Source organism: Sander lucioperca, chromosome 20 (genome assembly GCF_008315115.2).
Source record: "Sander lucioperca isolate FBNREF2018 chromosome 20, SLUC_FBN_1.2, whole genome shotgun sequence".
NCBI lineage: Eukaryota > Metazoa > Chordata > Actinopteri > Perciformes > Percidae > Sander > Sander lucioperca.
The window spans coordinates 25,723,924-25,740,404 of NC_050192.1; the positions used below are offsets into that span (position 1 = coordinate 25,723,924).

At 39.9% G+C, this 16,481-nt stretch overlaps 2 protein-coding genes across 8 annotated transcripts in view; one reads left to right on the forward strand and one right to left on the reverse strand.

Annotated features, from left to right (window-relative positions):
* LOC116054766 (receptor-type tyrosine-protein phosphatase zeta-like) overlaps positions 1–11,863 on the reverse strand; it is an 87,290-nt gene extending 75,427 nt beyond the window's left edge. For 2 of the 6 annotated variants that reach the window (XM_035996373.1, XM_035996372.1), the window contains exon 1: positions 3,148–3,556. In XM_035996373.1, coding sequence (XP_035852266.1) covers positions 3,148–3,211 — 64 coding nt within the window. In that variant the 5' untranslated portion in view covers positions 3,212–3,556. Of the gene's footprint in view, positions 1–3,147; positions 3,557–10,056; positions 10,180–11,646 lie in introns of those variants that run through there. The other 4 variants (XM_035996374.1, XM_035996375.1, XM_031306485.2 and 1 more) reach the window with 4 other exon arrangements.
* An 89-nt stretch (positions 11,864–11,952) lies between these two features.
* Positions 11,953–14,912, forward strand: LOC116054581 (cytochrome c oxidase assembly factor 6 homolog). Of its 2 annotated transcripts, none has more exons than XM_031306195.2 (3): positions 11,953–12,140; positions 12,604–12,759; positions 13,011–14,912. In XM_031306195.2, exons 2-3 carry the CDS (start codon positions 12,616–12,618, stop codon positions 13,107–13,109), a joined length of 243 nt encoding a protein of 80 aa, XP_031162055.1. In that variant the 5' UTR covers positions 11,953–12,140; positions 12,604–12,615; the 3' UTR covers positions 13,110–14,912. The 2 variants fall into 2 exon arrangements, with proteins under 2 accessions (XP_031162055.1, XP_031162056.1); XM_031306196.2 differs by having other exon boundaries at positions 11,961–11,991.
* Positions 14,913–16,481: the final 1,569 nt, after the last annotated feature.

Sequence of the window (16,481 nt, forward strand, 5' to 3'; positions counted from 1 at the left end):
GTGTAAATATTTTGTGAAAGCACCACTTGTCAACCCTACAATATCACTGCAATATCAGCATCAAGGTATTTGGTCAAAAAATATTGTGATATTTGATTTATGATTCATATCTCCTAGCTCTACTTCAGAGCATAGCCAAACTTTTTTTTTTAAAAGAATTTTTTGGGGGCTTTTTTCCCCTTTATTTCAGAGTGATAGTGGATAGACAGGAAAGGTGGGAGAGAGATGGAGGATGACACGCAGCAAAGGGCCACAGGTCAGTTTCGAACCCGGGCCGCTGTAAAGGACTCAGCCTACATGGGGCGCACGCTCTTACTGGGTGAGCTAGAGGTCTCCCCAGCATAGCCAAACTTTGACTCTGCAAAAAGCATTTCTCAAAATAGCATCAAGATGTCTGGAGTGAAGAAAACCGGAGACCTTTAATAATCTACCAGGAAATGAACTCATCCAGTTGTACCCAATCTGGGATCCAGGGATCACTGGATTTCTAAGGACCTCCGGTTAATAAAGGAACAGCTGTTTCCACTGGTGACTGCAGGTGGAGGAAGGAGTTAAAAGGCCACTGGCGTTTATGGGCAATGCGATCTTAATTCTCTGAAACGAGAGCAGTAGCAATGACGCTGCCGTGATTAGAAACAACCAATCAAAAGTGAGGGGAGGTTTAAGGAATGACTCATTCACCCCATCTATCTCCATTTGTCTTTTTCTGCACCGAGTTATATCAAATAAAAATGACTCATGGGCTTATCTGGTTTAATCTGATCACGCAAAATCTCATCAAAGAGGAGCACGCAGGTTTGTGTTCGGGACAAGAAAACATTTGGAAACCTCTAATCTCGGCTTCCAGAATTGAACGCCATGACATTCATCTCCTGCCCTTTCCTGAAACAAACATACCATGGAATTAAAACAATGAGATAACCTTGTTGGGATTCAATTGTAAATGTTTTAGAACGCTATTCGATTTCATCAAAGGTCAAATCAAACTGTCAAACCAAAGCTCTACTGAAGATGAGTGAATGCAAACTACCAAATCTGCAACAAGTCCTCCCAACCATACGATGATATAGGTTGTTTATTCCTACCCTGTAATACGACCCAAAGGAGCGTTTTATAAATTAGCGCCCCCCTAGCGGTGGCAGGAATTGTGACCTACAGGAGCGTTTATCGTCCTCATATCTAAACCAGAGAACGTAACCGTCACGGTTTTAAACACATTGTTAAAGTTGTCAACCAATCACAGTTTGGTTAGGTTTAGGCACAAAAACTACTTGTTCAGAAAAAGCCATTTTTAATTAGAATTTTCAACTTTAGTAAAAAAGTTTTTAAAAGGGCTTTTTCCTTCTGTCTGGACAAACATATATATATAGAAAAGCTGTTGATACAATTATTTTTGCGTACCAATACCAATATTGAAGAGTTTAAAAAAGAAATCCAATAACAATATGTTGGCTGATATTCTTAACATAAAAAAACACTAAATGAGGATCCTTTAATTTTGCTGTTTAAAGAATTATGACCAAGATGAACAGTATACTGAGTGGGACATTTTACAGCTGGAAAAAATGTAAATGTCAAGGCTCTTAGGACAAACTATGTAATGACGTCACTGTTTCGGAACTACCGCAAACATATCTTTGGTATTTCTATGCTGCAACGTCTATTTACTCATTGGTCGACAAATTCACAGACATACCCGTAATCGGCTAATATTGGCCAATATATCAGCCCTGCCGAGTTATTGGTCAAGTTCTACTCTGCTATTTCCACTCTAAACGACAGCAATTAGATGCGTCGTACAAATTTGATGGCGTATGTTTGTATCTTTTAACCGAGAGCACGAAGTTAAGATTCAAATGGGTATAGAAAAATATGCTCCAAGCAGCACTAAAAATAAAAAGGTCCAATTTTTTACCTCAAACTTGATAACTCAAATGCCACTGCTCGGATTTGTAACTACATTTGAAGCAATGATGTATGTTCTCTGCTACCAGTCTGGTTTTGATAAAACTTGAAAGTAATGATTCATCTCGTTACTGACTGGAGAACATGATTATTTGTGTTTTCAGTTTTTGGAGATAAGAACACAGACAGAAAGTATAGCATTTTTTCATTTTTTTTAATCTTACTTCCGCACCCGTTACTGAAACCAGCACCAAGTCCTTCTCTCGGATTTCTTTACCAAAGAGGATCTGTGCTTTGACAGCTCCTCTGACTCATATCTTGAGTGACTATGTTTTTAACAAACTATTAGTTTATGTACTGTATTTACTCTCTAAACATACAGCCCACTTGGCTTGTAAAAAAAAAATCAATCAGGTGATTCCTGTAAAGTTTTCAACATGTGATAGGCCTATATAGATGCCATATTGGACTTCCCATACAAAAAGGAGAGATATAGTAATAATCAGCATCCCACTGGAAAAAAAAACAAAAAAAAAAAACAACTACATTTGAACTTAGTGTAGGAATAATACAACAATAATAAATTACGATCTATGCAGTCATAAAAAAACAGACTAAGTGACAGTTACCTTTGGAATGTCTCTTAAAAATATCATAGAGGTGTTATAAAAATGTTTATGTTTTTTTATTAACCCAAGTCAGGTTTCTAAAAGAAAGGAGGAGCTGTGAAAGGAACATTTGGACTTCCATATGAAATAAGCTCAACAGAAGTTGTGGGAGCAGTTTCTTCAAATCAAGTATTCAAGACAACAGAAAACGCAGAGCGTCGTCACACTAGACAGCATCACATTTCATTTATACTTCCAACTTGCTTGTGTTTGGAAAAACGGATCAACATGTTCAAAAGCACCCCAGGAAGAATCCCTGCATGCAGAATATATACTGCGGAGGATTCGCTTTAAACTCAATTGGAGTGGACAGGAATATTTAGCGGTAACCTATATTGCAGGAACACATTTCCACGTCGGAAACGTATGCTCGAATAAATGCCATCTACATGTAGAATGAATCTTTCTTTGCCGCCGATTGCACATTTTGAAACAGACTGAAGTGTGCAGGGAATATCCGAGGGAATAAAACAGACGCACCGCTCAATCTTTGACAGTTCAAAACGTCCACAGCATCACTTGTCAGCCACCACAGTCAATTCAATTCGAATTTGTCTCCTTTCCAGTTTCTTACCTATTTGGCTGAAAAGCAGCAGCTGAGAGATGAGAATATCGCTCCTGTGAACTGCCGTCTCCATGGTCTCCGCGAGAGAATTAAACGTTTAAAAAAAAAAAGAAGCAGAATGTGGGTTTATAAAGGGATAGACGGCGGGTCGCGTGCGTAAAGATGCGCTACCAGGTCATCTTTCCTGCTCTGCTGCCTCTGTGAGGGGGCGGCAGGGCTAACTTCAAATGCTCCGATCGTTTTTGGCTCGGCTCGGCGTGGTTCGGCTCGGGTCTGGTTTGAGGAGTGCAGGCTCGCTCGCTGGCTGGCTGGCTGGTTGATAACGGACGCGCACTCACGTATATCGCAATAAGACACGGGCTGTGTGTGCGCGCCGCCCACTGCCCTTAATGAAAATCACTGTATCACTCGTGTAATATTCTTATGGTATGACTACAGGGACATGGTGTGTGTCTGCAGCTGCGATTTCGAGGCGTTTATCATCTGGCAGCAGTGTGGGAATCCTATGATATCCCTATAGGTATATCTCTGCAGTACCCGTGCTGCAAAACAAGTAGTTTATAGCGAACTTGTCATACTTTAGGGTATTGGGAGAATATAAAGAAATGTTGTAGGAAAAGAAAAATGCATATAGCCTATGATGACGACAATGTGTATCCATGCTTGGTCGTTTCATGACGTTATTACAGTGTCACTGTAATGACATGATGATATCGCCATACAGTATAATGTTTGGCAGATTGGTGTCATTGCATATATATACTCCTGTATGACAGTAATTGTATTTTGGGTGGGTCAGTACAAAAGTGAGTGGGCCATCTTTTTTTCCAGAAGAAAAGGGACTTTGAAGTAGAAAAATGGACAAACAAAGACAAACTGGGGGAAAACAGCAACAATTTTACTTTGAAACATTCTGCATTACAAAGGCAATAACAGCTAAACACTGTCTATACAACATGCTCAACCAACAGAGCTCAGTCTATAAAAGGTGGCGCCCAGGTCCATTACTGGCTACGCAACTGTACCGAATACCGTATGGAGTCCTTACAGGTAAGACAACTGTGAAATTGTAGTCAGGTCACTTAAAATGTCTGTTAAATACCTTACAGAGTCTCTCTCTTGGAATATCAAGGTGACTCTCATTCCTCACATAGCAAAACTCACAAGTTTAAGATTTGTATAAAGCAGTGAAACAAAACAACAACGTGCATCTAACCAAGCCAGGACTGTCTCACAGCGGAATCAGCGTGCGTGTGTGTGTATTTGCAACGGTGGTGAGATTTGGCAGTTGCTGGACTACGAGATTCCCATGAAGTACACAATGGCATAGTGCTGAGTGTCTTGTGAAAAGGAATGAGTGTAGTTCCACAAGCAACAGGCTTCAATGGTGCAATAACACACAGTTGTGTGAGCTTGTACATGTTTGTGAGCGCGAGACAGGCTTCAGTCACACAATAACATGCTGCTCTCGTTACTCTGTGTGCATTCATTAGCATAAATTAACAGAGATAATCCTCTTTAATTCAGGCGGGAGCCTTGTGTCACTTGTTGGACCAACATTTTTTCGGATGCTTGTAACAATATCCTTTCTGCCTCTGTGCTTCCGGGATATAAGCCTCTGTGTGTGTGTGTGTGTGTGTGTGTGTGTGTGTGTGTGTGTGTGTGTGTGTGTGTGTGTGTGTGTGTGTGTTGCTTGTGGAATAACATGTTGATTGTAGCATCAGTCTGCGTAACTACAGACAAAAATAGAGAGAATAGAGCAAAAAAAAGTTATGCTACTGGGGGGAAAAGCTCTCTTATTGAGGCTTATATAACAAACACACACAGAGACACAACACACTTTCACTTCTTGCTTAAGCCGAATGATACAACGTGAGAGTAAAAAGAAGGAAAACTAAAGCGACATCATCGCAACAAAACACGCATGTTCTCTCACACACACACACACACACACACACACACACACACACACACACACAGAGTTCCCGTCGGCCCTGACAGGTGTAAAGACACAAGCTGTGTGCTGCATGATCACAGCGTGCTGCTGCCTCCTGCAAAAATATCCTGAGCTTTTTCAGATCCTGCTGCTCTAAAAAGCTGATTTGGTTTCCACTGCGCACAAGCAGCTATGGATTATGGATTATGGGTTGGCTCTCTCTGTCCGTGCGTTCGTACGGTCAGTGGAGCAAGGTCAAGAACTAAACAGGGGTTAATTCAGGTCGTCCACTGTAAAGTATTTGGCTCAGCTCTTTGTACCACGCCACTGAACAGATTTTCATGACGCTCTGAGATAAGATGCACATCTTAGCTTCTCTCCACCATATCTGACGTGACACTTGTTGCTCTAAGGGCGGCAACTTATCTAATAGTCTCTATAATGTATATACTCAACCAGGCCATTCTGATTTGAGTTTGACAAAGCAAAGGGTCACAATGAGTCCAAAACTGCAGTTGAAGGCTTAAAGAAAGTGCTACAATTCTATCTTCACTGAACCAGTATTCGTACAAGTCCTATGTTGTAGGTAAATTTACTCCTCTGGTCATGGGACCATGAACACTACATTTCATGGCAATCGACCAACTTGACCATCTTCAGACCATGCTGCTAACAGGGCAAAAAAAACAGAAAAGGCTACACAACAACATAAACGCAATAAAAAAAAATTGAATAATTAAGATTGTGTTTGCTGTCAAAAAATGTCTTCCTCTAAAAGTTCCATTAAAGTCATCAGTAGACATTACAATAGTTGTTAAAGTAAAGAAGTGACAACAATTTTCCATTAATTAACGTTCCTCTCTTCGTTGCTATATCCAACTAATGTTTCGATTATGTGCACGTGTGTGCCTGAGCCCCTGTTGCCATGACAGTGGATGCCGCATCCGAGTTGACAGTGATATTGATTTCCAGCAGTGGCGACTGGAGGTCAGTATCCTGCACACCACTGGGCTGACAAATACTGGTCGATGGGGTCACACTGTGTGTGTGTGTGTGTGTGTGTGTGTGTGTGTGTGTGTGTGTGTGTGTGTGTGTGTGTGTGAGATGCTTGCTATGGAGCAACATAGCTCTGTGTGTGGCTTGTTAGTCCTGCACACGTATGGTGTTTAGGATATTAGTGTAGTTAATTAATGCCTATGTGCATTTGTGCGTGTGTAAATGCTGAGAACACTGGTCTGTGCAAACTAATTTTAAACTCAATACACTGTATGTGAAAGTGGTGGGGGCTTCTGTCAGTTGACATACATATTAGCATTAAAAAAAGCTGTAGCCAAGGCTCCACAGTAAGCACTTCCTTGATTGTGTCTGCGTTTCTATTAATTAACATGCAGGTTGACCTATGAAAGAAAATGTTCCATTAGGGAGAATCTGCTCGATTTAGTAATCAATAAACCCTTATTGTTGTAGATCCATTAAATCCCTAGGCAAAAAAAAGACTCAAGATACGGAGAGTAATGTCATAGTTGTCATTTATCATCGGCATCAGGCAGCTTCAGTAAACAGTAAAAGCCATCTTCCTGCATACGTGTGTGTGTGTGTGTGTGTGTGTGTGTGTGTGTGTGTGTGTGTGTGTGTGTGTGTGTGTGTGTGTGTGTGTGTTTTTAAAAGAGCAAGAGAGTGGGTCTTTTAGTGTTGTTTTGGCCTTTTTACAGACGATGTCTGTCTGACTGTGTCTGACATTTACCTTCCTGGCATACTAAAGGTCCCACCACAGATCTTAAAGTAACATGACTCATCTGACACACTCTACTCACTGCTATTAAGATGTTCTGCATTATCCACATATGGACCACAATTTATCTAATTATTGGACTCACATAAATTAAAGCCTCACGCCAGTGCAATTTTTCATTGTCACTTTTTAAAAAAAATTTTTAATTCTCTCTAGGGAAAAGATTGCATCTTGCACTCATTTGCATATGTTTAAACGTGGAAATGCAACAACTGTGTCTAGCACATAGAGGTGAATGGAAAGAATAGCAGAAATCTAGACGTTGAGATCATGTTCTGAATACTGATTGACATTATCGTCTCATTAACCTTATTCCAATACATCTGGTGAAAGTGTTTACATAACAGTTTCTATGAGTCACTGCAAAATAAAGTAATATAAGAGACCCATAATGAGGGTGGAAAGACACACACACACACACACACACACACACACACACACACACACACACACACACGGGGGTTCGACATTAACCATGGGCCGATGGCCATGTTACTCTGAGGCCACAGAATGAGACTGCAGGGAGAGAATACAAAGTTTTTGAATTTCAATAAATAATTATATATTTTCATTCTATTAAATTGCTTTTCATTTATAGAAGTGGCACTGTTAAAGGCTGTGTTAAGTTGCGTCAAATTGCCTTTACTGTACTGTTTTCATAGTCATTTACATTTGCCCAAGGAGCCAGTGCTCAAAGATATTAGCTGATTATTTTGTCAATATACTTTAATATGTGTGCTATGTTAATTGTGGGGTCAAGGGCAGGTGAGCGAGGCATTGTTTTGTATATTGTTTGTATCTGTGTCTTTTTTGTATATGTACTGTATGTCTAATCTTTGTGTTTGTATATATGTGCAGGACCCCCTTGAAAATGAGATGCTACATCTCAAGGGGTTATCCTGAAATAAATTCAATTCAACTATCCCTGCTGCAACTACTACTGAATAGAAAGTTTTGTTTTGTTTGTGCATTTACACTACATACCAGCGGAGAGGGGTCTGATGGTCAGAAAGCAGCCTTAACAACTGGACACCAAAACCTGCAGCAGCCATTAGGAACAATAGGACTCCAGTTAAAGTGAGGTAAATTCAGCTGAGCCAAACTGTAAAGGTGTTAATATACAGTAAGAAAGAGATAAAGCCAATTAACCAGACTGACTGGTGTGGCTAAAATTAAACTAGTTTGGCCTAGAAGCCATGCGCACATGGAAGAGTCCATAATTTGTGCAAACATGTCTTTTGTGTAATAATATAATATACCTTCCCGTCCTCTACAGATCCAGTCTATGCCTGACAACCCCTTGCAACTACTGTATACCTGGCTTTATACCTAACTGACATGTGTCAAGTTCTCTGTCATCGTTCTTTTGACATCCTGGCTGAACTGACACAGACTGACGGATGACAGCAGGCTTGTGAGCACTGCAGCTCCTCTTTTGATCATTAAGTAAGTGAAATTGGCCTGCCAGGTTGCTTCTGTGTTGTGTGAATTGAGATGAACAAATTAAGTTATTGAAGAGGCCAACTGATCCATTAATGTTGTTTTTAATAATTCGGAGAAATGGCAGGTATTGAGGAAAGCTCTGGCTGCAGGCTGTGATGGCTAGTTCTCTATAATGAGACAGGTACTCACACTGGAGCCGCTCATTTAAAAATGAAAAGAATTTTTGTCACCGACATCTGTTTTTCCATTGGTAACAGTCACGATTACTGTGAATGGATAATACACGATACTGATGCAATCTAATTGCCCTCTTCACATTTCTAGTCCTCTCCACAAATACTGCTATTCCACCTCAGATAGCTGATGTAGACAATATTGCAGAGGGAGGAAGAGCTTTTAATAGTCTCAAAATGGCGCTGTGGATCAGTTACCTCACTAGTTTGCTTAAAATCCCCCAGAAAAAAAAAAAAAAAAGAGTTTCAAACTGAATGGGAAAATGACTTCAACAGCTGTCATAGTCTAATGAGTGCCTCTCTCACACAGCATCTAAAACCAGCAACCTGTGAAGGCTATGTGGCGAGGAGAGCTTGTAAAACCCAACAGATTGATCCATTTTATAAGGTATATGTATCCCTTTTAAACATTTTATAACCCTCATAATATCATGTTAGTTTTCCTGAACATGTCATTAGCTATTCCTTCTGTGCCAATACCTCTGAAAATCTTGGTTTGGAGAGGAGAGACATTCCTCAGCTGGAGTTACTCAACAGCCATTTCAGGGTCCAAGGTCACTGTGAAACATCAATTAAATGACTTGCATGAGATCCTTGAGCACATCAAGCCTCTGAAATTCTGTTTCTGTGGGGCCAACAGTGCTACATTTAATATTACAGCAGAGCAAAACAAGACTGTAAACATAAAAAGGTGCATATGTGGGTGTGTGCATTCGAACAGTTTCTGTAAAAGGATGACTGTGTGCATTAGCACTTGTATAGTGCAGTCCATATGTATAAACCGGGATTTCAGTTCATGTTAAAGCTCGATGAAGGCCAGGATGAAGGGTGATGTCTATGTTGACCCCCCCCCTTAAATAGTGTGTTAAATAGCATGCTATAATTCTGCTCACAAGCATCAAACTGTCCCATACAATAATATGATGACATAATCCTCGATGTCTGGGTTTATCTATTTAGTCTCGAGACTAACACTGTGTCCAACACTAGTATGATGTGCATCCTGGTAGATTAGGGTACAACAAAGCTGGGCTGTGGGTGTTCTTTGAGGTTGTATTTTCTATCTAAAGCTCAAAGCGTGTCTTCAATGCCCATTGACAGAAAATATGGTCGACCAACTGTTAAAATCCAACCACTACTGCTACTGACAATTTCAGCCACTTCTAAATTTGAACTTTTTCTTTTTCCACCGGGTCTTTGACACAGTAGAAGTTACGGCAACTTCTACTTTCGACAAGCTCCGGCTCCTTTGAAGGACTTGTGTGTGTGTGTGTGTGTGTGTGCTCATGGATCAAATTTTTCAAAACATGTTGAACTTTGGTCTTAAATCTCCAGGCTAAAACAAAAACACTCCTTGACAGTTGAGGAAACAACGTTGAAGTGAGGTCAGTAAAGGGTGTGTGATATGAATAAGGAATGAAGTTCCGTCTTTGTAGCAGCTACAAAGGCACACTTAAGTCACACACACACTCACACACACACACACTCACACACTCACACACTCACACACTCACTTTCCAAAGAAGAGGGTGCATTAGAGTACTTGTTTTTTTTTGATTCCCTTCAGTCCGCACAAACTGAGATGGATTGCTGCTGGGAGCCATGGCAACCAATGGGGCTATTCTCCATCACTATGGCTGAGGGATGGAGAAAAGGAGAGAGGGAGTTAATCAACAACACACATTTTCATTCTGCCTTCACTCACTACCAGGCTATACACACACACACAAACGTTATTGTACATCCACGTAGCTCAGTAACAAACACTTGTTGTGCTGTGGAGGAAAAGAGGCTCCCAGGGAAGAAACAAACATGTCTCCTGCTTGATAGGAATGGAACATGAATGCACAGTGACACAAACGCACACAAATCTAACTTTTAGGCTAATGCTACTGCAAATACTTGGGGGATAAAAAGTGGAAATGATTTTCAAATAAGAACGAATAACATTTGAATGAACAAAAACTAAAAGTTAACCATGTATTCATTCATTCCCAACAGTTTATTCTATCCTATTTTTTCACGTGACTTGTTTCTTTCATTTCGACAATATGACATCCACTCTATGATGCTGGTAGAGCTGGGCAATATATATCGATATTATATCGATATCGTGATTATGTGACTAGATATCATCTTAGATTTTGGATATTGTTAATGGCTTAAGTGTGGTCTTTTCCTGGTTTTAAAGGCTGCATTACAGTAAAGTCATTTTCTGAACTTACCAGACTGTTGTAACTGTTCTATTATTTGCCTTTACCCACTTAGTCATTATATCCACATTACTGATGATTATTTATCAAAAATCTCATTGTGTAAATATTTTGTGAAAGCACCAATAGTCAACCCTACAATATCTTTGCGGTATCGATATCGAGGTATTTGGTCAAAAATATCGTGATATTTGATTTTCTCCATATCGCCCAGCCCTATATGCTGGTATGAAAATTCAGCAGATCCAGTCATTCAGTAAATACTGCCAACTTGACTTTTATTTCCTTGTACTTTTTCATCAATAGTTGATATAATTCCCTCTCCTAACCTCCTTGTTCTCTAATTGACTTTGGTGTCTCCATGTCAGTGGTTTTCTATTACATTTTGTATTGTTTGTTAAGTATTTTTTTATCTATGCCACGTTGTCTATTGAGGCTGCCTTGGTTGTAAAGCACTTTGTGTCAACTTATGTTGTTTTAAATGTGCTATATAAATAAAGTTGACTTGACTACTGACTATTTTACTCATTTGTAATTACTTCAAACTAGGAATTTAGTGAATGGCCTGTTTCCGCTCTACTTCAAGCTGTGCAACTAATAATAATAATTTAAAAAAAAACTAATAACGTTTATTCTAGATATGATTGTAGTGATTGTTTGCCAGATAGGTGGGTTTAAACTGTGACTCTTGATGTTTGGACATTTTGGAAGTTCTCTTACTACTGAAGACAATATCACTGTAACATTGCTCAGTTGCTATGTTACAGTGATAAAACGCTTTATAGTGTTGTAATGTTGAAAATGTAACGTTAGCACACGAGACACAACAACAACTAAAACCATTAAGCTAAACAAGGATGCTACATTAGCTAATAAATCACTCGCTCTCACCTGTTGCTTCCTCTCAGTAGGATGTATCATGGCAGCCTGAGGAAAACAAACGCCGTCACATAAAACGCCACGTTGTGTTTAAAGACCTCGTCTGGAAAAATTATGGCTAATTTACCTTTACTTATTTAGCAATTTATCGTCACAAACAATGTTGAAAACCTTCAAACATGTCACCTGAGTTGAAATTCCTTACCGAACTACGCCATCCCCTGGCACATTTGATCAAGCACGCCTAGACGTCATCACGGCGCGACAAGGAAGTGCATCTACTAGCTACCCCTTTTATATAGCTATGTCAATGCTACTACCACTCATGCTACCACTACGCGCGCCCTTCACTTTACAGTACAGTACCTGAACACCTTACAAAAAAACTTGTGTTTGTAGTTTTTTAACAGCATTACTCTTATTTATTTTTTTATGAAGTGACAGAAACTAACACCAGCAGTGGTTGGGACATAGAAATAATTTTGGAGGTTTTAGCGTTTAATTCAGTGAGTGTTCGGTTGAGTTTATACCAGCGAGCTCAGCTAACGTTACTGTCAGGTCACCTTTATGTTTGCTGAGTGACAGTTGAAAAGGGATTTATAATCTTATTATGTGTAGTCCTATATCAAACTGAACACTGTGCAGTGGTGTCATGTAGGTCTATGTTATATTTAGATATTGAGGCTAATGGAAGGATGTAAATTCACAGCATACGTGGTGTACATACCTAAAGGATGTGTGAGGATAAACAGTAAACTCATAGGATAAAGTAGCAGAAGTATACAGTAATGAAGGGACTATGGTGTGATATGTCAAAGCATAGGTTGATGCGTTTTTAGTGTAGACTACATCATTGTTCATAATGTTTTTTTTTTTCTTTCTGTTTAGCTGTTCAGCCTTCACATAGCAGGAGCTCCATTAATTCCTGTTAACTTATCCAGCCTTTACTTTTTCTTTAATCTTTCCCAGGATCAGGCAGCGATGACGGCTCCAAACTCTGCAGAAAGGAAGGCCTGCTGGGACGCCAGGGACCAGCTATGGAAATGTCTGGATGACAATGGTGACAAAGCTGCCTCCTGCCACAAGTTCCAGAGCGAGTTTGAGGCAAATTGCCCCGCTCAGTGGGTAAACTATCCCCTCTTTTTTTATCTTTTTGATGTCTGGGTTCTGTATATAATTTACACCGTGATGTGTAAACGATGAACAGTATTTCCAAATCGCAATATCATTCTTCTTGAAAGGTATTATTTTTTTAAATTAGAATAGCCCTCAACTTTTACCATTCAAGCGAGCACACTTCACTAAGGTGAAAGCTGTGTGTAGCCGGAGTGAAATACTGCAGGATCGTTGCTCATCTTTCCCATTTTCCCTGGCAGGTGAAATATTTCACCAAGAGGAGAGACTTCCTGAAATACAAAGAGAAGATGCAGACAGAAGGATTCACACCTGCTGAAGGCCCCCAGCAACCTTCCTAACCACTGGACAGCACACTGACTTTCAGCCTTATTCAGACCATGGCCAGAGGGGCAGGACTTAATTATGGACCTGAACACCTTTATCATTATTTATTTGTACAGAGATAAACGCTACACGCATTAGCAGCTCCAAGCGGCAGCATGAGCGACCTGTTTGAGCTTATTTGAGCTTCCCTCCTCAGAAATCTGTGACGTCAGCTCATTTTAACCAACCCAGCTGAGAGAGAGAGAGAGAGCCACGGATAGTGATTCCAGTTTTCTCAGTTGGATTTCACCTAGTTGGACTCACCGGATGTAGACCGTTGGGATAAAGCCTGCCATTGGCTGCCTATTTCAGCTGGTTTTCTCCTCCTCTTCCGCCATCTGTTTTGTAAGGGCACCGTCGCTGCATTCGGGGCTTAGCACCACCCAAGATGATTGTGATTGGTTTAAAGAAATACAAGCCATCCAGAGCGTTTTGTCCCCTATCACAGAATGTTAACTCGTTGCAGCGAGACGTTTCTCCAGTGCTGTGGAGATAGGTCTGGCAACGCAAGACTAGATTTTGACCTGGAAATTACATGTAATGTCCCTGTGGAACTTGACTAATGTCACTTGGAATAGTTGTGATCAGTGCAACGCTTACACAGACACGGTACATGCACACACTGGGTCTTATGTCTCATTCTAACACTGTTCACAATGAACTTTCTGCGATTGTTTTTAGTGAAAGTATCACCTCCTTTCCATCCGTTAGCAGCCGTAGCATTCTGTGTGCAGAACACGGGGTGGTGTTCTATATCTGTGTGGAGTTTGGGTTGAAGTCTTGATCAATTCAGTTACACTAGTGTGATTTACAAATAAATGCAGATCTTTAGTGATTGCTGATACTTAGCGTTTTAATTCTGGGACAGAAAATCTCAAGTGTGACTGACTTGTGGTGTTTTATGTAAATAAAAAATAATAATGCATACAATAGTGGTTTTATTGTGCATGTACAATGTATCAATCTAACTCATGAGACATTAAGGTATAACATATAATTTAGGAATATAACAGCTCATTTGGAAAACAGGCTTTATATTACAAATCTATATGTATTTACAAAAGGAGTGTGGACCCTGCGTCAAAGCTCACGGCCGTAACCCCATCACGCTGTAGGAAACCTTCAGTACAACTGAATACATTACAAAATAAAAGCGTAGGCTTTTGATTCTGCCCACACTAGGAACTAAACTTGTAATGAAGTGATATAAAAAGAAGAAAAAACACAAATTGCATTTAAAATTAGTGTAAAAATAGAAAGCAATTTTTATATATATATATATATATATATATATATTTGCACAGTACAGTGAATGTTAATGTGCAAACAGTTCCACCACCAGGCGGCAGATATTGTGATTGGACAGTTGATTGAACAAACTATTGTACCATACAACCCTGTGCTACCTCACTCCTCTCTCTTCTTTAAAGGCCTTGGATGCTGCATTCAACAAGAACTTTGCAGCGTCCCAAATAAATCGGCATTTCTTTTACATTACGTGCCAGGTGAAATGTCACACCTCCAGGGTGACAACAAAGACAGACCAAAGGTGGTCATCCTGTCGCTTACCATGCTAATGTAACAAATTTCATTAAATATACACATTCTTGTGATAATTACAGGAGCTACTGATTCTTGATAAAGGTGTTTTCTAACTGCTTACTACTGTAAGAGACTTTCATTTTCAAGATTATATTGGCATAACTCAGGACCTTAGCTAGTAAAAATCTCAGATTTGAGGACTTCATAATCTTATTATGAAGTTTTCACCAAAAAAACAAAGCAAGTAATTAAGGGGAGCACAGTTAAATCCAAATCAAAAGCAGCTGGCTGAATACACAAAGTAATGGCAACAGTGTGTCTAACATCTCGAGTCTCTATCTGCGAGATATGGAGGTTAGCATAAAATACACGGTGATATGATTAGATTTCTATACCTTAAATACAGTACAGCTTACATTCTTAATATTGTAATGGTATCAAGTAAAAGCGTATGTCTGAGAAATAGCACAGTAAAAAGCAATTAGACTACTGTTTTCAAAAATGAGGATGACTGAGATTACAGCAAGGCATTAACACTGTCAGGGTTGGAGGTTTGATTCCCACAAGAGACAGTCCATCTAAAAGTGTAGTATGACAGGCAATAATATGGTAGAGGCACTAGTGGTACTGCACGGTGCTTATTCAGTGTTCACAGTATGATGGGGCACAAAATCAGCTTCAGAAACTTTGGTAAAGACATCAGGCACATATTAAAGCGTGATTTATGCTTCTGCGTTAAATCTACGCCGTGGCTACGTACGTAGGTACGTGGAGACACGGACCCTACACCGTAGCCTGATGTGCACCTCTTGAAAAATGTAACTACACGTCGCGGCGACCCATGTCACTCAGCCGTGGCTTGGTAGCATTGCATTTCCCCCCCCGACTCATTTCCTGGTTGTCCTTCTCCATAAACAACATGAAATCAAGGAGAGGGTTAACTTTTCCTGCTACAGATTTCCCACTTTGGTCAGAAAGCACAGGGGAGACACTTTGTTTCTCTCACTATGACTCAAGAGTCGCTACTCGCTCTGAAGCTAATCACCGTCACTCTCTGACTAACTCTACCACACACTCACCACGCACACACACACATGCCGGCCCCACTATTCCCTTAAAGAGATCAACGCACACAACAACGCACAAGTATAAACTTCAGGCCACTTACATAGGCTACATAGGCTAGGGCGAAAGCTCTGCATGGAGCCTCCGCAGAACCATAAATCACGCTTAAGAGGCCTAGATTTCTAGTGTAATGCAGGCAACCGCTAAGAACAATTACGGACAGTGTTAAGCTTTCAATTTGTTGCTAAATATACAGTAACAAACTTTTACCTCTTTAAAAAAAAGATCATATCAGGAGATATAAGCATATATGATACTAGGTACATCTTAAAGGCTTGACAGCAAGTAGCTCTATGTATACAGTTCATTATCAGCCATAGCAGAAGCCTCTTTTCACGCATTTATCATGCTTTTAATACAGCAGCCAGCTCTCTCAAAATGTCAAACTCTCTCAGCAAACTTGTCATGTTGCAATGTATGTGGTCTGGTTAAAGAGCAATACATTTAAGTGCAGCAGAAGTTCAGCAAGCATGTAGTAAAAAGAGGCTTACTTACAATGGTCTCAAATCTGGATATCAACTAATCCACACAACAAGGCATGATGATGTGGCTCTGAAATAAACTTATCATTGTTTCTATTATAAATCAAAAAACCTAAATATCATTCTCCTGATCACCACAAATAGGTTTGTAGCTTTCAGTGATATCTTCAGTGATTCATTAAGAGATTTAAAAAAAAA

What these genes read in the sequence shown, in the direction of transcription:
- LOC116054581 (XM_031306195.2), top strand. Translation starts at nt 12,616, where the DNA reads ATGACGGCTCCAAACTCTGCAGAAAGGAAGGCCTGCTGGGACGCCAGG. An exon ending in CAAATTGCCCCGCTCAGTGG is followed by an intron (nt 12,760 to 13,010) that starts GTAAACTATCCC and finishes TTTCCCTGGCAG; the next exon opens with GTGAAATATTTCACCAAGAG.